This window comes from Sceloporus undulatus, chromosome 2 (genome assembly GCF_019175285.1).
Source record: "Sceloporus undulatus isolate JIND9_A2432 ecotype Alabama chromosome 2, SceUnd_v1.1, whole genome shotgun sequence".
NCBI classification, from domain to species: Eukaryota; Metazoa; Chordata; class Lepidosauria; order Squamata; family Phrynosomatidae; genus Sceloporus; species Sceloporus undulatus.
Genome location: NC_056523.1, coordinates 98,031,061 through 98,055,734, shown reverse-complemented (window position 1 = coordinate 98,055,734; position 24,674 = coordinate 98,031,061). Strand labels below are relative to the sequence as shown.

Genomic DNA, 24,674 nt, shown 5'->3' with positions numbered 1-24,674 from the left:
AAGAAAAAAAAGACTAAACAATCAGAAAATGAAAACCAGGTTAGAGCATACATCATTAAACATGTGTGTGCGCACACACACACACACACAAACCCACACATGCCAGCACAACAATTAACGAGATCCAGTGTGTTGTTTAGGTGAGATGGGTCTTACTTATTAAAAGCCTGTCACAATACAAGCCTACAAGCCTTTGCATTCTGTGAAAAGAAAGTAGGAAAGATGCCTGTACCCATTCAGCCAGTTCCTTCTAGCTTTTTAATAAGCCAGGAAAGGCAAGGATCTAGAACAAATGTGGTGGATCTCATATGTTCAAGAAGGATCTGCATCACTTATAGCATCCAAGTCAGGCCAGATCTGAGTACAGTGGGCCCTTGTTATCTGTTGGGGTTTGGTTCCAGAATCCCCTGTGGATAACAAAATCGGTGGATGCTCAAAAGCCATTCAATCCAATGGCATAACAAAAAGGTGTCTCTTATATACCATGGAAAATCAAGGTTTGCTATTTGGAATTTATGCTTTTTCTGAATATTTTCAACCCGTGGATGCTTGAATCCGTGGATAAAAAAAACTGTGGATAACGAGGGCCAACTGTAATTTTATCTGCAAGTGTTGGGCACATTGTTTGCAGTAGGCAGTTAATGGTTGTGCCCCAATATAACTTTCTTATGTCCTGTTTTTTTCAAGATCTTTAAAATTAGCTGAGGAGATTCTCATTCTCCATAAAATCCCCAAACTCCACCAGTGTACACCAGTCCTTAGCTTGGCCAACTCTATTATCTTAAGGTAAAATAGGTAAACAATTGATAACTGGCTAAACGCAGGTTAGATAACATGCCCTTTGCTGTGTTGTGTTTTATATCTCTCTAGTCTGTACTCTCAGTTCTGCCCTGAAAGATCTCTGTTTATGTATAAAAGGGAAGTGTGTGCAAATGATCCCATCAGATTTTGACACATAGCTGCACTGACTATGTAAGCTGGTATAGTATGTTTTCTCAATTTACCAATTCAAACAAAATAACTAATTAAAGCGGATAAATAATTTGAGATTCACATGACAATAAATCATAACATCTGAATTGTTTCTCAGTGGCAGTAATTAGATTAGTGTGACTATCTCTGAAGTGGTACTGTGTTGCCTTTGTTTTTTGTGAGTTTTTCGGGCTATGTGACCATGTTCTGGAAGAGTTTATTCCTGACGTTTCACCAGCATCTGTGGTTGGCATCTTCAGAGAATGCTGGCATGGAGGTGAGTGGAATATATATACTGTGTGACCCTTGAATGAGAGGAAGTGATTTACATGTTAATCTGTGTGTTAGTCTGTTGCTGAATGGCAAAGCCTCAGAGTGTTTATTTGTTGCCTTTGTTCTGCTGATTATTGTGGCAACTTGTGCTATAATAAAAATTGTACATGTGAAGGGGAAAAATACAAATACCAATTTTGCAAATGTAGACACAATACAAATGCCAAAAAGCATAATCACACTATATGGAACACCCCAGATCTCAAAGGGAAAGCAAAGATTTAACTGAATGAAAAGAACTGGGAAAAAAAGAGGTTAAAGGGCTGGCTTTGAGATTCAGAGACCACTGAGGTAAAAATATCTTCTTCCTGCAAATATAGCCATACCTTCCATAATAGTAAACGGAATGGATTTTCATGTACATGATAATTATCTCATACGGCTCTAATCATTTCTATCAATCCATTTTCACACTCCTGTTTGAGCCTTGTGTTTGACCACTGGTATAACCAACATTTAAAAAAACAACAAGAAAAAAAAATCAGATCAGACATTCATTCAGCACAGTTCCAGGGTGTACTACAAATATGTTAAAACTAGATGGTTATATGATCAATCTCTTTTATGTGGGTCCTAAACACATCAATTGTCAAGATACTATAGGAGCTCTGAACAAATACAAACCGGGCCAGCTCTTTAAGATTTCATTTCAAATTTCTCAATCTCTTGCAATTATCTCCTGCATCACAAGATGCATAAAGTTTCCTGGATGACAAACATAGCTTCATTTCCTTATTATGATATTTTCTAAACATTATTGCAATGGAGCAAGTATTTGGGCTGCATGCCACTGACAGTTTGGCAAAGGTAACTTCATATATAATGTAACTCTGGCTGCAGTATGTGGTCTGGTGCAGCTCTAATGAGGACAGTCTTTTAACTGTGACTATGAGAGCACCAGCAGCCCATGAACCAAGTGTGTGTGTAGGGTGATACATCACTCCTCCACTGCTATATGTTTTCCATCCTATCCTCACTATATATGCTGCTCATCTTCAGAGTCTCCTTCTCCAGAGGTGAAAAGCAGCAAAGATATTATACACATCTGCTGGCTTAAAGTCTGCTTTTTTTAAAATGAGAAGCTGGTTCAAGATATGGGCATTTGGGAAGAAAGATGTGGGACACTAAACCACTCATAACAGGATAATAAAACAATTAAAAGGGTTGAGATGATATATGATTCAATTTAAGGCTGAAATGGATTACCTCAGTGTAAGAATACATCTAATCAGATCTGTTAAAGGCATACATGCAACTATTTTTCCACATGCAGATGGGTTGATAAAACTATAAGTGGTTAATTTTATTAAAATTGTATAAAAACAAGTAAAATAACCTGATAACAGAAAAAAGGTAAAATCAGGAGAAAATATCCATATTGTTTGTTTGAAGACTAACCTAATTACTTTCCAGCTGATACATATATTCAGGTGTCTGTGTTAGAAAAGCAGGACCCAAATGTCAAGTCCGCTTCTGAAAGTCACCTTATTTTAAAAACTGATCTACTATATGCTGTGAAAAGCTGCTAGTGAGAACCACAAACCCAAACTTTCTTCAATATATTGAGTGGTTCTTTGGATTCTCATCATGGCATTTATGCTTAAAATGTGGCAATAACTCCAATGTAAGCCACATTTCTGATTATACTATTCATAAAATATAATTTTATTCCCTCACAAGAAATGGAACCTAATGGACCTTTTAATATGTGATGGATATATGCAATATATGGAAACGTATGAGAGACATCTTCATATCAGTGGAATAAACCATTAGAAACTGATAGGCACAGTATTGATATTACTCATGCTGAAAGGCAACAGGTAAAATACATAAACATTTCTCAGTGCAAATATTCAAACCTTCTCTATCCTTGGAAAAATATGAATTTGAAGGTTAAACACACTTTCTTTAAAAACTACTGCTTTTCAATCAGAAAGTTGACTATTATTTCACCGTGAATTAATAATTAGTCAAAGGAAATACAGCCATTGAAATAACAAAATGAATTTATGGATTGTAATTTATTCCATTTCCTTACATATATTGAAGGTTTGGTGAAGACCTATAAAATCTTCTTTCGTTAATGTAATGGGAATGTAGCACAAGTTATAAGGCAAATATGAAGCTCTCCACATGTGCCTCACAGTATTGGTGCATGGGAATGGGGGGATCTTTACAAAGGAGAGTATGATTAACATTTTTCTGGGAAAAGCAAGATCCCTGATAACACATAAATTTTCATACAAATGTCACTTCTTTTTGTACACAAACATTCCCCTAACGTTTATAGGGGCTTTATTAATTCAGATTTCTACATAGCAGTTCTTTAACAAAGCCATTTCTCATTCTGCACATATTAGCTGTCCTGACATGGGATATGAAGGGGCTTTGAATCTACCATTTGGAAGCATCTACCCAGCAACACAACTATAAGTCGAGCTTTCCACTGGTAAACTTGGGGTATCTATGACATATGTTTCTCTACCTCCACTAAACCAACTACTGCCCTCCAGCACCTCTATCTCTTCCAGTCCTGCTTCAGCCAGTTCTTCTGCTTTTTAAGATTATTCTGTGTATCAGTCTGCAGTGTTACCATCCACCTTGCTAACAGGCACACAGCCATAACTTGATTCCTTGACTTCTCCCTCTCATTTGTGGATGACTGGCAGCCTTCATTAGTGAGACTGTCTCTGCCTTATTATACATCAGTCCTTTCAGCTCTGTCCACCACTCCACTACAAAGTTACTCACTTCTATCACCAACGTGATCACCTGTTCCCTGGCTTCTCATTCCTGTACGTATTCAGTAAAGACTCCTTGCTCTGCCTGTGACCTTGGCTCTGTCCACTCTACTCTGTTAGTCACTTAAAGGCCACCTTCCCCTTTTCTAGCCTACGGTTGGCTCCTTCAACATCAGGGATGGGAAATGTGTGGCCCTCCAGATGTAGTTGGACTACAAGTCCCCTTACCAAACACTATTTTAGTTAGGGTTGATGCACACTGAGGTCCAACAACATCGGGGGGGGGGGGGGTCATGCTCACCTTTTAATGTCTTTGACTTCTGATTCCATGTACTGTAATCTAAAGCTTTTGCATTAATGCATGAATATTTATTACCAATAGTAACCTCATTTCAAATATGTGTAATTAAATATGGTAAATTGTTCCTTTGTTTCTCCCTCCACTGTTCTCCCAGTTGTCCAATTCAAACTACAGTTTCCCTGGAAGCAGGGACCTATTATCTATTAAAGTTTGTTAGATGTCAGAATTAAAAAGGCTGAGAGAATGTGAATTGCCCAAGGCCACTCAGGGTGTTTTCCATGACTGAGTGGGGGCTTTGAACCCTGGTGTTCCAAGATATTTAAGAAAGTATCTTGAGAAGATTCCTTTGTTTCTGTGGTAGTATTTCTCCAGATGTTCAACATGGCATAAGGAGAGGCGCTGCAAAGATGGATGCTTGTCAATCTATTGTGCAGGCAGGGAGATACCTCCCTAAGTAATACATATGAACAAATATTCTAAATGAAATGGGCAAACCTACCTTCTGCCCAAGGAATAGACTTTTAGTAGACAGGACAGTGAAGCCATCTGTTGGGGTACCTTCTGTTGTGCTGTCAGCACTTGCTGATTTGCTGACTTCTCCCTGTTTCTTCTCGTGCAAAATCAATCCAACAATCAGTTAGTGAAACCAACTTCAAAAGCAACAAATACAGCACAACTAATATAATTACACTGCATGTATATGGAGAAAGGCAAGCTCTATTGCAGGTACTCTATGCATATATGTACAGTATATGCAAATATTCTAAAGGTAAAAAACCAAACAAACTCAGAAATCAAAAACACTTCTGGAGCTTGGAAATGTTACTTGGACTACAACTGCCAGAATCTCCCAACAAGCACCAACTGTAACCATGCTGGTTAGGAAAGTCTGAGAGCTGTAGTGTAAGCTGATCTCCTTTATCTGAAATTCCTGGGACCAGAAGTGTTTTTGATTTCTGAGTTTGTTTGGTTTTTTACTTTTAAAATATATGCATATACTGTACATAATGAGATATCTTGGGCACGGGACCCCAGTCTAAACATGAGCTTCATTTATGTATACACGTAGCCCGAAGCTAATCTTACACACAATATTTTTAACAATTTTCTGTGTGAAATGAAGCACAGGTATCATTAGTTCAGCCACTCATGTGGACAATTTTGGAATATTTCAGATTTTGAAAATCTCAGATAAGGGAAATTCAACCTATACTATAAAGTAATTTTTCCAAGTTCTGTTTTACAGTAGAATATTTACAAAGCCCCTATCTCTTAACATATTTTGAGTGGCAACTAGGCCATTTAGCATGGTCAGGGGCTAACCCCACTGCACTGCTGACCCAACCACAGCACATAATTTATTTTCCCCTGCTGAAAGAACAGTGTAATGTTCATGAGCCAAACAAAGACATAGGGCCAAAACAGATGGCCCTGGAGGGTCAACTTCAAGCCACCACAGAGAAAGCCGGATTGGGGCCACAGCAACTGCATGCTGCAGCTCCGATTTGGCCTTTTGCTGGCTCGAAAAGAGGCAGCAAAATGCCACTCCTTTTTGAGCTAGCAAAAAGCCAGCTTTTTCATCATCGTGGCTTTGTGGCTCTCCTGCAGCGTGCGGCGTATAAACACCACACCACCAGACTGTTGCAAAGCTGCCTGTTGTGTGGTCAGGCAGGCAGCATGACGCCAGCTTGGGGGTGTCATCAGAACATGCAGCATTTAAATGTCAGTGCAAAGAGGGCTGTCTGTTTCACCCTGAAGTGGCATTAGAATTCCATGTTGTTGTGTGCCATTTCAGTCATTTCCAACTTATGGAAATCTTAAAGTGAAACTATCACAGGGTTTTCTTGGCAAAATCTGTTCAGAGAGGGTTTGCCGTTGCCTTTACCTGAGGCTGAAAGATGGTGGCTTGCCCAAGACCACCCAGGGGTTTTCACGGTTGAGCAAGGTTTTAAACCCTTGTCTCCCAGAGTACTATTCCATCTCTCAAACCACTACCACAGTGGCTCACATGAAAATCATAGTATCTTCTACATGGTAGGGATTGCAAGCACAATCTAGTCCAACACTCTGTAGGAATAGAAAACTAAACCACTCCTGAAAAGTATTTTTGACTTCCTTCTATAGCTGGAAATGACCAGGGAGTCAAACTAGAATCAGAGTTGTAATCTGAATAATCTTAGTTTTATATTATTGAAAAACAAATCACAAAGAATTTGAAAAATTACTAGTTAATATCTAAACATACAAAGTTTATACTTTGCTTCTTTGTTAATATTGCTGAACCTAGTATTTGTGTACTGAAATAAATATACCTAGCAGGATTTTCTGAAAGAAGGGAATCCTGAATCAGAAAAGTGTTAATTCTCAGGATGGTCCTGAGTGATTACCACATAACTTAGAATACATCTGATTCAGGTCCTCTGAAAATTTGATATTACAGACAAGGCAACAACATGTTGTGTCTATGCCTTCCTAAAGTTATAAGCAACAAAAGAAATAAATAAGTATATGATGTATATTTAAATATCACTTGATTTTTTTGCTTAGGTAAACTGGTTAAAAGAAATCAATGCTTCATGATACATTTTCACCAATTGATGTATTTAAGAAGAAATAACATTCAAGATCAGAATAAGATCAGAACTGTTTTAAGCAGCATGCAACTTTTATTTCTGAAGTTCTTCTTCTAAGTCCTGATGAACACAGATAGAGGGAGCTGGTGGCTATAAAAGGATGTTACTTAAGACAATTTTGCTGCTTGGTTCTGCCTTGGTGAAAAATAAAAGCTTCACTTTGCTTCCTTAAGTAACCCAAGTAGATGTGGAAAACCAACCCGTGGAGCTCTCCCAGGGAAAACTGACAACAGATGGACTGATCATTCTTGAGGCCCTTCAAATGTTACTAGACTGCAACATTCATCATTCTGAGCCAACGCATCTAACGATGAGAACCACAGGTAGGTACAGTCTGTGAATATCTGCAATGCTATATAATCTGTATCACAGCTGATCTTCACCTAAACAGGATGGTGTGAGTTCATAGGTATATGGTCCACAGCCACTTCTAGAGAGCAGTCTGTAACATTAACTGCATCAGATAGATCAAATATCATACAATTGGCCAAAACTCATAAATGTATAAAGTCCAAAGAGCAATCCTATTCACACTGACTTGTGAGTGCAGTAGGGCTTACTTCTGAGGAAATATGTGTAGCACTGGACTGTAAATGACAAAGACAAGAGTACCTTAGACTTTCTGGCTCCTTTCTTGCCAGCTGGTTTCTTTGTTGTGGTTTTCTTCTGTGAAGGAGATTTTGCCTTTTTTGCTGGGGGTGGAGTAATGATAGCTTCCAGTTTTCCTTTTGATCCTCGTTTCTTTGCCAACAACTCTGGGTGAATATTTGGTAACACACCACCACTGGCTATGGTGACACCTTTCAACAGCTTCAAAGGAAAAGGAACAACAACAAAAGGCACATTCAAGTAGTTTTATCTGTCAGTTTCAGTCTGAATAGTTCAAAATACATTTCACATTCATGTTACTAAATTGGGCCAACTGCAAACTACTTCATAAGCCCTGAATTACAAAATCTGACGTAATAACAAAAAGGGATTTTAAAAGGGGATGGGGAATTTTTAAATATCCCTCACAAATGGGAATTTCTTTTTACCTGATTTAATTCTTCATCATTTGCTACTGCCAACAGGATATGTCTAGGTGTAACACGGCCCTTTTTGTTGTCCCGCGCTGCGTTTCCCGCCAATTCAAGAATTTCCGCTGTCAAGGAAGATAATTAAAATGGTTTTATCTACAAACTAGACTTCTCTCATGGTGAATAAAGCTAATCAAATTGTATACAGTAACTTGAGCAGTTGATCAAAGATATATAGGCACCTGACACGTGTCGTCTGAAATCACAGTATCATTTGTCTAACGATGGATTATAATGACAAATGCATAGAACTAAATAGATTACCATCCATCTGATTTACAAAAGGTCTACAGAAATTAGGAGCCAAGATTAAATTAGTCTTACACCCAGCATTTTGGTATCAATGCTTTTGGTTTACATAGGGTCTGTATAGATGCCACTCCTTTCCCTGATGGATCAGGGATGCGGCAACTGCACATCCACGCCCCTAACCTGGCAGGCCCATGATGAAAACAGAAGTTCCAAAAAGTGGCTTCTTCTTGTGCAGTGGAAAGGGCGCTACAACTGTTGGTGCCATGGCTTTTCGGCACTCCTTAGGCACAGCGTGTGTACACGTTACACCAAGGGAGTGCCGTGACACCTCCTGTTGTGGGGCATGGGGCGTCATGCTGGCGGAGTCGGGGTGCACGGCATGCAGTCACCATGCCCCCATTCTGCCCCAATGCTGGTGTTTATCGTTGGTCTGTTCAGGGCCTTGGTTGAATTAGTTTAACAATCGACTTGGGACAGAGAACATGAACACCAACCTATTCCGACGAGAAATGATACCTATTCTGTACAAACCAATATAAAAGTGTTTAGTTTTATTAAGAACTAAGGAAATACGTGAAACAAAACTGCAAGCAGACTGTGCTCAACTTTTTTCTTAAAATGCATTTTTGGTACTGATTATTATTGCAAAGATTTTAAAATTGCCATACTAGACCTACTATTGCCTATAAATGAAACAGAACTATAAGAAGGTGTACAGATATTTGTGCAATTTAATAAATCATCTGTTCAGCTTGAACAATCTGTTTTACCTTACTCATAATATAACATATATTAAGTGTCATTTATGAATTTCTCTTGTTACATAAAAACTGATTCCCTGCATTTAAAAAAGCTGTTACATGGATCAGCTTGGGGAATATGTAGAAAGGGCAACCATTTTCAATGAAAAAAAGAAAACTATTAAAAATGCATTTCACATTCTATAAAGGATCAACTTCAGTACACACACTGGCTAGGCTGACCTTTATAATATTCCTATCATAATCACCATTCCTTTGATAAGCCTGTTACAACACTTATTGGAAAACCGGAAAATAACTCTAAATAAGCCAAAGATGTATTTTGCTAATGACAAACAATTATTTTTCACCCTCTTCATATTTCTAAAAGGCATGGCATAGGAAGAGCATTTAATTTCTCTGGTATGGTGACTGAACACACTTTCATATATTGGTGGCTAAAATGTGACAAACTTTTACATTAAAAGTATAGAAAGTTAATCATACGCTGAATGTCATTTCTATGAAGCACTATTAATATTCATAGCATCTCTATGAGTTGAATATTGAGTGTCAATTCACTCACTATAATTCCAGATACAGCAAAGAAATCATTCTGCTATTTATCACCTCATATTTGGAATTGTAACAAATGAATTCACCTAATATTATATAGCATTATTGGAGCCATGAAACTGTTTAAAAAACTGTTAAAAACTGTTTTTTACTGGTGAGGTCATGCTACTGTACTTCAAATGGTCTCAAATGTTAGAAACTAATTATAATCCTTAAATCAGAAACTGAACTAATGGGCAAAAAGGAGACAAGATTATTTGGGGTCTATGGTACTCCAGCAGACCATAATGCACCCTGAAATTTATCATAGAGAATTGGACATAAAAAGGTGACTCTATGAATGGAATCTACTATTTGTTCCAAATAACAGGATATATCCAAAGTCAGTGATTCTAACAGCGCTTGGAAAATTATCTTTGGAGACTTCATCTCCCAGAACCATGTTGGCTGGGGGATTCTCGGAGTTGTAGTCCAAAAAGTTCCAAGGTCTTCCAGCACAACACTGCCTAGCAGATATTATTAAAAGCCACCAAAAAGTGTCCTTTTTATAGATGAGGAACACAACAACTGGGACATTGGCAATCAACATGAAGCCAACAGCAGTACAGATTTTTTTCTTGTAGTTTTACATCTTCTTCTTAAAAAACTGGGAAACAGAAATTGTTGGGACATTCACTTCAAATCACCCAGAGATCTACTAGGAAATCCTACTCTGTATCTTCTAACAGCTGTTGCCATAAAGGAGCCCTGGTGGTGCAGAGGTTAAATGCCTATACTGCAGCCACTCACTCAAAACCACAAGGTTGCGAGTTCAAGTCCAGAAAAAGGGCTCAAGTTCGACTCAGGCTTGCATCCTTCCAAGGTTGCTAAAATGAGTACCCAGGCTGTTGGGGGCAAATTAGCTTACAGTTGTAAACCACTTAGACACTGCTTAGGCAGTATGAAGCAGTATATAAATGAAGCTTGTTTGTTTTGTTTTGTATCATAATTAGGGTTTTGGCCAAAGCTGGTGCACATTCAGATTTCAGTGAATCAAGTCCCTGCATTTGCAAATGAGGAGCTGTCATTAATACAGTTCAAACTTTCATAGCATTAGTGTGTATTTGAACATAATACATTTTTCAAAGGGGGTAGTTCAGATATTCGGTTGTGAATGATCAATTCCTAAGTAATGACACCATGGCTCATGTAGCACAGTAGCTAAGAAGCTTTCCTGTGGATCAGGCAAAAACAATCTCTCCCAGCTTCTGTCAAACACACATCCTGCCATATGGAAAGAACAGTATTTACGAGGTTGTTGTACAACTAATGGCCAGAAGCAATCTGAACACTTGAAATAACACAAATATGAAGTGTTATTAGCCGCAGGAGTTTACTGCATACCATGCAGCTGCTGAAAAGTCTACATAGGGACCACCAAACGCAGTGTGCAAACAAGAATCAAGGAACACGAGAGACACTGCAAACTGGGTCAGCCAGAAAAATCAGCAGTAGCAAAACTTGCTACAAACCATCCTGGGCATACAATACTGTTTGAAAACACTGAAGTTCTGGACCATGCCAACCACTACCATGTCAGGATGCACAGGGAAGCCATTGAGATCCACAAACATCTGGACAATTTCAACCGGAAAGAAGAAACCCTTAAAGTGAACAAAATTTGGCTACAAGTCCTGAAGAACAGCAAAATAACGACTCAGCAAATGCCAATGGGAAACCATTCAGAGTAAGGGGCTTTCCCAGCAGATAATTGATCACCAATTAGCAGACATTAATCCTCGTTTGCATTAGCCTGCCAGGCTGAGGACAGCCATCAACACAGAACAATACACATGCGAATCACTCCTGCATTCCCAGGCTCACACAGTATATACAGTATACACCCAATTGTTCCAGGCAAAGCATTCTCTGAAGATGCCAGCCACAGATGCTAGCGAAACGTCAGAAAGAAACTCTGCTAGAACATGGCCACATAGCCCGAAAAATCCACAAAAAACTATGAAGTGTTATTACGTTCTTACTCTTTCTACTACTTTCATATATTTTCCTGAAGGGAAATGAACATTAACTAGCATTAGACAAAATCAGTAGATACCAAAAATTTACTCTGCAGTTCTATCTTTCCTTTGTTCCTCACTCCGTAACTCATTCTCAATACATAACCTCACCCAGTGGTCTCCCTCCTCTCCATCAAACCTCGTGGAGAATCTAATTTACATTTTTAATAATGCACAAAGGACAATGCAAAATACTGTAAAGGGTCCATGCTTAATATAGTGATATTCACTAGAAAGCTCCGAAGCAAAGCCAGAATACAATTAAACACAAACAAAAATAAAGCTCTTGGGCTGTGCAGCTTCTGGAGGGTTGCTTTCAGGAAACTTATGGGTTTTATCACTTCAAATAAATATATCACTCTGTACCTGCTTGTGCAAATGTTTTGTCAGCCTAACAGAACATGATCTGACAGGTTGACAGAATGTTTGTGTTTAAGATTAAACAACAAATACAAAGGGCAACCAAAATGTTGGCAGCTACAATATCATTTCAGTGTCAGATTTGGAATCATAGGAAATACAGTCCCTATTTGGTTTCTTAGCCAAATAATTAAATAATAAAATGTGATAGCCACTCTTCTCAGGATGGCAAATCCTTTGGTCTAGCATAATTTCTTCCTGCTGGTTCCACATTATAGCACCGAAGAACACAAATATGTTTAGAAGACTAGTACAGAAAATTTGGTTTTCACAGAATGGGAAGACACTCCAAGGGCTAAGTGTAGGAATTATTTTTAATGAACAGCATGTGTATAAACAGCCAAGTCTCTACTCGACAGCAGTACTTGTGGAAGTGAGATTTAAATTATTAGCAGTGGAAAAGATGCCACTGCCACCCACAATCTTGCATGGTTATCCTCCTTCCTTTGAAGCACAACCTTGTGTAAATTTGTCATCAACACAGCAATGCCATTTAAAGGGACAAGAATGTGACCTCAAGAATCCCATTTCTATTCCTCTCTCTTATACAACAAGACTGAAGGTGACTTCAAAAGTTCTCACTCAGGAGAATTTTTGCTCTCCACTGGAGAGTAGAGTTGTCAAGTAAATTAGGTTTGCAGGTCAGAAATGTAATTTTGGTTAACATTACATCCCTGCCCTGAAGCCAATACTGAGTCTGCAGGAAAAAAAAACAATGAGGCCTGTTACAGACAGCCAAAATAAAGCTGCTTCGAGTCACAGTGGAGGTATGGTGTTTCAATGATGCATGCGTCCTAAGAGTCCAGAAGTTGCACCAAAGCCATGCTCCAGCCCTAAGAACTGGAGCGTGGCTTTGGTGTGGCTTCTGGACTCTTAGGATGCATGCATCAGTGAAACACCATACCTCCACTGTGACTCGAAGCAGCTTTATTTTGGCTGTCTGTAACAGGCCTGAGAAAACTAAGTAAGGCTTGAAGGCAGGAGAAAAACATGGAAATTTTTAAGCAAAGCATTGTTTGTTCTTTACCATCCACAAATAAATTCACTTTCTTTGAAGGCAGCAATGTCATGATAAGATGAGAGCAGTGACTAGCATCCAGCCAGACAATTCCAGGGATTTTTGGGCTACCGTTTGAATTACAGTAGCCCTAGCCAACAGAGCCAATGGTGAGAGGAGTTCAGCAACTCCTGGAGGGACACACACTGCCTGTTCTGAGCTAAAGGAAAAAGAATCCTTTGCTTAACACACCCGATATCCTTTGGCGTTTGAGGGAGAAAGTGAACCCGACAGATTTTCCCAACCTGGCTTGTACTGCCATTTTCTTTTCTTTCCCTCATTTATGAGTCCACGCCAATCACTATTCCATATTTATTTGGCACTAGTAAGGGATTTATTCGATTACTCTTGGCAGCAGATACAACCATATAGAGAAGTTTTATTGTAACTAATCAATTGACATTAAGTGTGGTTCCTCAAGACCCCCAGAAGAATATTTTATTTGCCCTTTGCCTTTCTGAGGGGAAATATTTTGGAAAGTGCTAAGCATTCTTCTGTCGATAGAAAAGTGGTTCTGAAAGTGTCACTTTCTAATGGCTCTTTGGGGGAGTTTATGTATCCCATTTCCTTTTCAGTCACAGGAAGAAAATAAGGTTTAAGAGGAAGAGTTAGAGCTTACAATATAACAGAAGGAACTGAGGAGTAGAGAGGGGAGACTTACCCCCTCTGTCTACTCACTCTTTGTTACACATGCTCCAGCTTTAATAGTCCTTCAGCAGCACAGAATAGTAACATTATATTTAGAGTTAAAATGAGGAATTTCTGCATAATTGTGGATTTTTTTGTAAAAAAAAAAAATAAACCACAGCAATCCCAGAAAATGGTTATATTTTAAAAGAGAGAGCGAGAGAAGCAAAACCATAACTTTTTTTTAAATCCTAAAGAAACAAAAAGAGCTTTCCACATCTTTAGGGAAAAGGAAACGTCTAGTTTTTGTCTGCATATGTCACTGTTTGACAGGCTTCCACAAAACATTCTCATGTTCAAGCCAGTTTTACATTAATGCAATTTCACAGAGTTTTAGGATAAATTAAAAACTATATAGGAAAACTTAGAACAAGGTCCTACTTAAAAAAACAATAACAGAACTCCAAGGCCTCCTAATTCAATCCAGGTGCAAAATAGTTGCATGTAAGTAACAAGTTAAAATAAGTTATTTGTAATTAATACATGTTCCCAAATATCTAAAGGCATAATTAAGTCACACTACAACTGCAACATAAACAAATAACGTTTTTGTAGTAATATATATCTGCGACGGTTTTATAGTTGCTCAAATAGTTATTAGGTAGGTGTGTTTTCTACCACATGTCAAAAGCCTACAGTACTGAATACGGAGAATGTGGAGTTACTGTACTTTACAAAATTTATTGTAATGATAAATTACAGTAACTGCAACCGATTACTTCTTAGAAGTAACTTTCTAACAAGTAACCTTTCAAGGGGAGGAGAGAGAGGAGACAATCTTAGAAATAAGACAGAGTGTAGCTCTGAACACATACTATGTGATATTTTAGTACCAGAATTGAAGTCATTGTTCTTCTAAACAAAAATCCATTGTGACCATTGTTGAATAATTGCAAGGCTTCATACATTACTAACATGAAAGCAAGAGCACGCAGAAAAAATGTCACCTGGCAACGTGGGGCCCCTTCCCTTTTCCAGCATGGATACCTGGTGAAGAGGCTTATATTTAAATGTACAGGCTTCCCAGTTTCAAAGGTCCACAAAATGGTTTGTGCAGGAAGGATTTGTGGGAAGGATGCACCACAACTCAGATTCAGCCCTTTTGTAACTCTTTGTTCCTTTGTGTAATGGGTGAAGGGAAACAGTACCCTTCCCATCCTACAGCAAATCATCCAGGAGTTCTGTTTTAGCTTCTACCTTCTGTGAACTTGGGTCTTAAAAAGTGTCTCCCAGGTTACCTACTAAAAATAATGGTTTGATTTGCAGACTCATCAGAATAACAGGACATTAATGATGTTAAAGTACAAGTCAAGTTATTAGGAGTTCCATAAATACTGTGACACATTTGCTTTGTTTGCATCTTCTCTATTACAGTTTTATTCATTTATAAAAACCCAGCACACATAAAGAGAAAAATATAAATGTAAAGTTCCGCTAAGTGAAAAGTGTATCTCAAGGAAAGTACTATTATTCTCCATGAATATATTACAGATACTGTATTTTCCAGCATATAAGACAACTGGGCATATAAGATGACCCCCAACTTTTTATATAAAAATATAGAATTTAAGGATATACAGTACTTACCGTAGAAGCTGGCAGCCGGCCGTGCAAGCACGCCAGCTTCTAAAGGGCCTCCGGAGGCCCCTTAGAAACCGGCGCGGGCCTGCAGGCTTCCCAGGCTTCCAGGGGCCTGAGAAGCCTGCAGCCCTGAGAGCATGCGCGCTGGCTTAAAGGGGCCTCCTGAGGCCCCTTAGAAGTTGGTGCGGGGCTGCAGGCTTCCCAGGCCTCGTCTGAGAAGCCAGGAGCCCCAAGAGTGCGCCTGCCGGCTTCTAAGGGACCTCCAGAGGCCCCTTAGAAGCCGACGTGAGGCTGCAGGCTTTCCAGGCCTCCAGGGGCCTGAGAAGCTGGCAGCCCCAAGAGTGCAGCTGCCGGCTTCTAAAGGGCCTCCGGAGGCCCCTTAGAAGCCGGTGCGGGGCTGCAGGCTTCCCAGGCCTCCGGAGACCTGAGAAGCTGGTGCCTGAGTGCACGTGCCGGGCCCCAGGGCTCAACCCGGCCTATAAGATGACCCCCAACTTTTGACCTAATTTTAGAGGGTCAAAAAGTCATCTTATATGCTGGAAAATACGGTATATTTCCAAGAACAATGAGCACAAAGCAAACAAAACATCAAAGAACTGTACTCTTGCTAAAATTCCATCTGTTGATTTTATCCTCCCCAAGATATTTCTTTTTCTTCCAGGGCTGGGAATTTTTCACTGTCTTCACATGAAATGCAGGCTTATGATCCTAACCTTTGGTAATATGGCCAACAACTTGTGGTAAGCTTCTCATTTATGGCAATCTAATGGCTGGTGTCTGCATGCAGTCAGGTAATACCTTAAAAATAACCAAATAATTTTGATTAATTCATTAATTTACACTATGGTGTTCTCAGTCATGTAGCAATGGTAAACTCTTGCAAAAGAAGTCCGCAATCTGATGTTCTTAAATTCATATAATCAGACAGCATGATGTCCACAGGGAGGCATTACAGGAAAATGAATGAAAACAAAAATAACAGAACCTGAGCAGGATTTCTTTAAAATACTAGTATCAATATGTCATTAACTGTTCATAATAACACAGAAATTCAAAACTATTAAAGGCTGTGTATATGTAGCCTGTCAACTTATGGCAACTCCATGAAGTTTCAAAAGTGAAGCCTCAAAATAGTTCCTCATTAATATTAGTAAGAAAACCCCATGAATTTCATAGGGTTTTCTTATTAATGTTAATGAGGAACAATTTTGAAGTTTCAGTTCTGACAGCCAAGCCTGGTGAAGTCCTTTCCTTGCATCAACACAGTAGTTCTTCCAAGTCGATTCTGTTGTTTATTAAGAAAAAAAATAGTCAAAATTTAAATTTACATGGTAAATTTGGTATGTTTATTTAGGTCAGAGAGAAGTCCTTGTATTTGACAGGTAGTCAAGACCTGTTTTTTGCTATGCAAATGTGAATGTACCTGACAGCTCTGAACTCTGACTTCATCCATAGTCTGATTAGCTTTATTTTATTTCCTCTTTTGGGGCAGAAATTTCATGTCTTGAGTGAAACCACTTCTCTTATTTCAAAACCCTTTGTCTTACTTCAGTTCACTGAAATGAAGTCATCACACTGAGAGTTTAGTTACTAACAGCTAACAGATGACATGCTGAGAAATAGCCAGTATTTATAACACAAAACATTTTCAGCAGAGAAAAGCAATGGAAAAATGTGTGAAACTCAATCCTCAATCCAAAAGAAATCACAGAACAGTCTTCAGAAACCTGAAGGAGAGCGACTAGTATCAAAACCCTTTTGAAATCCTAACAATCCTATACAGGCATCTCCAAGCAAAAGAGTTCAGATCACCATCATCCTTCCATCCATGATTTATTGAATTAGGTTATTCCATTATTATGGAGTAATTTAACCCAATCAGAACCAATCAATGACGAGTCTTTTCTTTGTATATCCCTCACAATAGTCGTTCACTTCAAAGAAAGAGAATCACATGACATCTCTTTTCCCCATGCATACCTTTTTTAAAAATAAATGTCTGTCTTAGCTATGATTAACATAACTGATGTATCTTCAATCTGAAGATATGCATATACTGGTGAATCTGTTCCTCCAGCCAATTCTCCCACTCTGCCAAATTTCTCAAGGAATTGTATTTGTAGAATGCAGATGACAGGCTGACTTTGACATAGAATGTATATGGTGGCTATAAAAGCCACTTACAGCTAGAGAATTCCAAGTAAGGCAAGTATTTTCTTCTTCTCATTTCACACAAGGAAGGCTTACAGTGGTGGGCTCTTAGTGCTACGAAACAAAAAAACACTGTGCACCTCTTCTGGGATAAGGAAAAAAAGATAAGAGGAAAACAGAGGAGGTTTACAGATGGAAGACAGTGAAGTGTGATGCCCTCCCTAGCTGCCTGGAAACGTGACAATTTAACTGTTACATGGATTTGTAACTGGTTGACTGGCCGAACCCAAAGGGTGCTCAACAATGGATCCTTTCCATCCTGGAGAGAAGTGACCAGTGGGGTCCCACAGGGCTCTGTCCTGGGGCCAGTGCTATTCAACATCTTTATCAATGATTTGGATGACAGAATTGGGAGCATACTCATCAAATTTGAAGATGACACCAAATTAGGAGGAATAGCTAATACTCCAGAGGACAGGATCAAAATTCAAAATGACCTGGATAGACTAGAAAGTTGGGCCAAAGCTAACAAAATGAATTTCAACACGGAGAAATGTTAAGGTACTGCAGTTAGGGCGGAAAAATGAAATGCACAGATATAGGATGGGGGACAACTGGCTGAACGAGACGACGTGTGAAAGGGATCTAGGAATCCAAGTAGACCACAAACTGAACATGAGTCAGCAATGTGATGCGGCAGCTAAAAAGGCCAATGCAATTTTAAGCTGCATCAATAAAAATATTGTGTCTAGATCAAGAGAAGTAATAGTGCCATTACATTCTGCTTTGGTCAGGCCCCACCTAGAATATTGTGTTCAGTTCTGGGCACCACAATTAGAAACGAGCGTGTCCAAAGGAGGGCGACTAAAATGGTGAAGGATCTGGAAACCATGTCCTATGACGAACGATTTAGTGAGCTGGGGATATTTAGCCTGGAGAAGAGAAGGTTAAGAGGTGATATGATAGCCCTGTTTAAATACTTGAAGGGATATCATATTGAGGAGGGAGCAAGCTTGTTTTCTGCTGCTCCAGAGACTAGGACTCGGAGCAATGGATGCAAACTACAGGAAAAGAGATTCCACCTGAACATTGGGAGGAACTTCCTGACAGTAAGGGCTGTTCGACAGTGGAACGCACTCCCTCGGAGTATAGTGGAGTCTCCTTCCTTGGAGGTCTTTAAACAGAGGCTGGATGGCCATCTGTCAGAGATGCTTTGATTGAGAGTTCCTGCATGGCAGGGGGTTGGACTGGATGGCCTTTGTGGTCTCTTCCAACTCTACGATTCTATGATTCTGTGAAAGAGGCAGAGCCCCTGCACAATAAAAGTCTTGTCGAGTCTTAACAAACATCCTCAGTCCCACAATTCATTATTTTTATAGGAACTGTGCTTCTTTCAGATGCTTGCAGCTCTAAGTCAATCATGTTGTATGGCTGACATTACACCTCTATCCATATTTTATTCATTAAAAGTAGACCATAACATGTTCACTAAGGCTTGTTCCTGCTATACATGTTTAAGACTGTAAGCTCAACAAGTTAACACAAAGGCAATGTTCTACAGAATGAGCAAAAACTGAATTCAAATTTAAATGCAATATGTTTTCAGTGCCTGTTAACAGGAAGCCAAGCCATCTTGATATTTTCATGCTTAGCCTTCTCTGTCCCCTCTCTCTGTAAAATGATGTTTCCTTTGCCTACCAGTTTACACTTCACTATTACTCTTAACAGTTTACACATGCTTTTTTTCTTTTAAATGCATTTAAAGATGATTAGTCTAAGTAGCGCCAGATGTTACTTGACTGAACGCAGTTATGTTTCATTTTTGGCTCAAAATACTCTTACAATTTAGGACAGGTCTTGTGTCTTTAAATGGGATCTCAGCTTATGGTCTAATTTTTAAGACCTTTTGGAACAAACCTATACTTACACAAATTAGATGCCAGTCACAACCCATGAACCCCTTTGCATGTATTAGCAAAATTAGTAACAAAATAGCAAGGAATTTATTTGAGGTGTAACATCATCTCACAAGTTCTCTCTACTGTGTCTGGGAGTTTCATATGTTACTCACACAAATGGGAAAGGTGGATACGCTGTGGCTGCAGGTCACAGTTCTGGCCCTATCCTTCATGTTACATGGTTCTCCCTACTGTTAATGCTACTGTGTATGCCATATTTGCTGTTTACCCTGTGCTATTGGGGTTCCAGAACTAGTAAGGTGTAGTTGTTTGAGTGTTGGGACTAGGAATCTGGGACATCAGTGTGTGAATTTCTACTCAGCCATGGAAACGCACTGAGTGACTTTGGGCAAGTCACAGTATCTCAGTCTAAAAGAGAAAGAACTATGGCAAATCCTATCTCAGTAAATCTTCACAAGAAAACCTTAAAATAGGGTTGCCAGAAGCCACAGTCAACTTGAAGACACACAACAATTTTAACATTTCAGGTTCTGAAGAGGTCTGTGCACATATACTTCCCCATTTCAGCTGTCCTTGTTAATGTCGGAGTGGCAAAGATGGGGCGCCATGTATCACCAGGGATGGGCTAGTGAGGTGAATGCACAGCCTCCTACCCTCACTGACTCTTCATCTAAGTACATGTACATAGGACACTCACCTCACACAAAGCTCAGTGCTGTCTGTCACTAGGGGTAGAGATTGTATGGACTCAACACCCCCTTTTTGCACATCCAAGCCCTCCAAGTCTTCCCTGAGGAACACCAAATCTGCTGCCAAATTTCAGTGGCTCAGTCTCTTCTTTGCATGGTTTGCCTGTGAAATTCTATAGTGCAACTGGTATGGTACCTTGCTATTACAGCACCAGAGTTGCAAGCAAAGAATAAAAGATTCCCCCTCAAAGTGACAATCATATCATGATACATCCCTCCTGCCTTGCATTCCTTTGGAAGGCTCATGTCCAGCTAGTAAAATGAAAACCGGTTGGAGGTGGGATAGGAAGGCTGATGGCAGCAAAGCAATTGGGAACAAAGAGGTGTGAAAAAAATCATTTCAAAGCAACAATCTGTTTTCTCTTTATTTAATTTTAAGTGGGAGATGGGAGGGTGCAATTAATTAGAGGGGAAACAATTAATTAAGCATGCATTACTAAAGCTTACAGACTTTCAGATTATTTTCTTTTAGAACAAGGGAGTAATTTTCAAACAACCACTATACTTCCTGGCCAAGCAACTCTAGGACTAGAAGTTGGAGCCCTGGTGGTGCAGTGGTTAAATGCCTGTACTGCAGCCACTCACTCAAAACCGTAAGGTTGCGAGTTCAAGACCAGCAAAAGGGCTCAAGCTTGACTCAGGCTTGCATCCTACCGAGGTCACTAAAAGGAGTATCCAGATTGTTGGGGGCAATTAGCTTAGAGTTGTAAACCGCTTAGACACTATTAGTTCCATATAAAGTGGTATATAAATGAAGCTGTTGGAGGGACTATCTGGCCACCATCTACCATAGAGTTTCAGTCACTTGCTGGACAATTCCAACTGCCTATTGCACAGCTTCCACTAAGAGTGCTGCCCTCACACTAATTATAGAATCAATTAATAACTGTTACATATTTAGTTACAATTAATTTTATAATCAATGTAATGAATTTAATCCTTAGTAGTACATATAATTTTAGTGAACTTTTTCCACATTTTTACTGAAAACAATAATGAAAATTTGGGGGAAAACATTTTAAAAAACAAATAAAGTGCACCTCTTGAACACTTAAGTTGAAAAATAGCCTCCAATACTACTGCAGTTGCCCATCTACAGTCTTTGCTAATTAGCGGACACTCCCCAGGATATCGGAAAAGGGACATCTTTCCAGTCCTACATGGAGACACTGACCACTAATCTGAGGCTTCTGCATGTTTATTCGTGAATTATTACTCTTTTGCTATTGTACTTTTTTCTTAAGCTTTAGCATTATGGTGATTGCATTTTCTGGAATGACATGTGGAATGTATTTTGAGAATAATATCAAACTATATTGATTACCATATATACTCGACTATACATCAGCCTCATGTATAAATTGAGGGTAAAGCTTAGGGGCATACGACAAAAGATCTAATGGATGAAGCAAGGAAAACAATGCCAAACAACTTATAAAATTCCAGCAGGCACAACTGTTTGTGCTCATACTAAAGGCTGGAGGGATGAGAGAATAGAGTCAATGCTTCCAGGACAGATTATGCTCTTGTTTTTCACCAGGGCATGGTTCCTTTTTTAATAAGAATTAAAGTACAATACTTACATTGAACCATGGATAAGTCAACTCAGGTTTTTTTTGGGTCAATTTCTGACTAAAATTTCTAGTCTTATACATGAGTATATACAATAATAACCATTTCCTCACCGTGTTCTAATGGCAAAATTCATGCATTTGAATATAGTTATTTATGTGTGTGCAAATATAGATATTACACATATATCTACGCTCTATGCTCTACAAAGAACAATTTGTGAAATCAAGCATCGTTTCAGTTCTAACACTAAAACTAAAATGGTTTTTATTAGAACTAGATGTATTTTAGCAGTACTTCATTTGTCAGAAAAAACTGATTGTAGAGGAAACGTTTTTCCCCCTGAAACAGGAAGAGCATTTATCCTTTACTGTATATCTAGTTCTCCATATAGTGTTTATTTCTAGATCTCCAAAATGAAAAAAATATAAAGAAAGCCATGTTTATAAACCTGATTCTAATGTTTCCAAACAGGAAAATGTTTTAAATGTTTTTCTTTTCCAAATAAAATAGGGCACAATAAAAGAGAAAAAACAACACAACAGGTTGAAACAAGCAGAACTGAAAAATGTGAATGTTAAATAAAAAGAAACATGGGATATTATTAAAATGTTACCAAACATTATCTCACTCAACAATCAACAGTAATGTACTGTTGAAAAGTCCAAGAATCTAATATTAAATTCAGAAATATCCTAAGGGAACTATATATCAAATAAAAATCAATGTTATAAATGAGGCTGTTAACTCGCTGTTCTTAGGAGTTATCAGTTATAAAACAGATTTTTAAACATGTTCTGACCCTCAATGTAGAATCTAATACTGTGGGGACATCTGAAAACTGAATGAAAAGTGTCAATCATCTGTTACTCACTGTTGACAGCAGTAACAGCACTTGTCATTGTACTAACAATACTGCAGTAATAATCATATCAACATAGTATTAATATTTCTAATTGTTATACCCTCTGCACTGTCCAAAGCATTTATTTGCTATAGCTACAAACAGAAGGGTTCAGAATTACTGTTTATATTGCATACTAACAGAAGATAAAACAACAATGTCCTTTTTGCCCAGACTGAAAGTATTAAAGAATGACAAAAGATTTCCCCCTCATTTTGACTCAACAAAGATAAAAGAAAAATGTTATGCCTGTTACGAAAAATAAAACCACACACTATTACCAATGCAATTCTCCAATGCTTGTGAAACTTTACCCTGCTCAGTTGCTGAAGAATATAGAAGACTATGAGTGATAAAGTTAAACACAAACACAAGTACTGTACTGGAACTTAAAACAAGCAAGGCTAATTCAGAAGACAGGAAAGTCATGATTAAAACAAGCTGTAAACTCTGTTTTGTGAACTTACAAAGTTGGAAATTAGGACTATAAAGCACTGACTTCATACTTTCAAAGGGTTTGAGTTAAAAGCGGGGGGGGGGGGACTACTGCAGTATAATGCTCTTTCAAGTATATATAAGCTTCCCATTTTGTTACAAAGATAACTATAAATCAATATTTGTAATTATACAAGCCAAGGGTTTTGTTCATTCTTACCATATTAGAAATTAAATTAAAGATCCATCTGTTGCCCAACACTGAAACATCTCATCAGACCTGCATTCCCTCATTGCATAGTGATCTCTTCTTATCCTTTGTAATTTCTTCTTAATTTCACTTCCTACATCCTACATAAAGACACTATCTGAATATCACCATGGTCTATGTTAACTACTACGTGAAGGTCCATAAATAGCCAGAACCTGGCATTACACTTGCCAGCTATCCTGCAACATGAGGGAACTCCAACTGCCATAAGATGTCATGGCCCTTTGGGGGGCCACTGGTTCGACTGCTCTGATGTCACAGATGCTTGCAGATCAAAAGTCAGCCAAATGAATTATTAGGAGTTATCATCAGAACATTTTCAAGATCCATGAAAATTCTGCAAGCCCTTTTAGGGTAGAATCCAGGGAGGGCAAAATGCAAGGTTTAGGCATGGTTAGAATACATAGCTGGTGGGAAGAATTTGATCACAAGTTGCATAGGCTTCAAAGAGAAAAAATAATTCTAAAATTATTTCTGAACAGAAGCAAAACAAAAACAACAAATCTCAATAGGTGTTACTTCTGATTAGAGACTGTAATGTGAGCTTCCTGAAAACAGGTAACTATGTTGCATCACAATTGGCTTTCTAAAGTCCCCTTTTTACAGAAGTGGTTTGATGTGGGCAGAGGGAGATGATGGACAAGATACGCCAGCAATGGAGACACGGGTGAAAGCTAACGTGTATCTCAGCTATGGTTTCCATATTTAAAATTGTCACATAAACTATGTTTAATTTCTGCTTTTCATCTTTATTAAGGATATCACACTTTTTAAAATCTCAAAATATGACAAGGAAACAAGTTCTATTTAAAGAATAAATTTACTTATGGCACAATTCTATGCATATCTGCTCAGATGTAAGCTCCACTAAGTGCAATGGGCCTTATTCGCAGTTAAGTGAGGTCCAGTACAGACAGGGCAAAATAAAGCTGCTTCAGGTCACTTTGGAGCTATGCTGTTTAAGTGATGCATGCGTCCGAACAGTCCGGAAGCCACACCAAAGCCACACTCCAGTCCTTAGGCCTGAAGTGTGGCTTTGGCACAGCTTCTGGACTGTTTAATAATAATAATAATAATAATAATAATAATAATAATAATAGTTTATTTATATACCACTTTTCCAAATTAGATCAAAGCGGTGTACAACAGCAAGTACAATACATAGTCAAAATAAAACATAACAGGCCTCTCTCCCCCTCAAGATGGTGGTCAGAAGGAGGGCTCTTAGTCTTTCAGGCCAG

The 24,674-nt window shown here is 38.6% G+C and overlaps 1 protein-coding gene across 6 annotated transcripts in view; it reads right to left on the bottom strand.

Annotated features, from left to right (window-relative positions):
• The window catches only part of LOC121920925 (core histone macro-H2A.1), a 71,608-nt gene that overhangs the window by 14,344 nt on the left and 32,590 nt on the right, over positions 1–24,674 (bottom strand). For all 6 annotated transcript variants that reach the window (XR_006101801.1, XR_006101802.1, XM_042448223.1 and 3 more), the window contains exons 3-5: positions 8,021–8,127; positions 7,596–7,793; positions 4,850–4,957 (exon numbers count right to left, since the gene is read on the bottom strand). Coding sequence is in view for 4 of the 6 variants with exons in the window: in XM_042448223.1 (XP_042304157.1) it covers positions 4,850–4,957; positions 7,596–7,793; positions 8,021–8,127 (413 nt within the window). In the remaining 2 variants the exon portion in view is untranslated. The remainder of the gene's footprint in view (positions 1–4,849; positions 4,958–7,595; positions 7,794–8,020; positions 8,128–24,674) is intronic.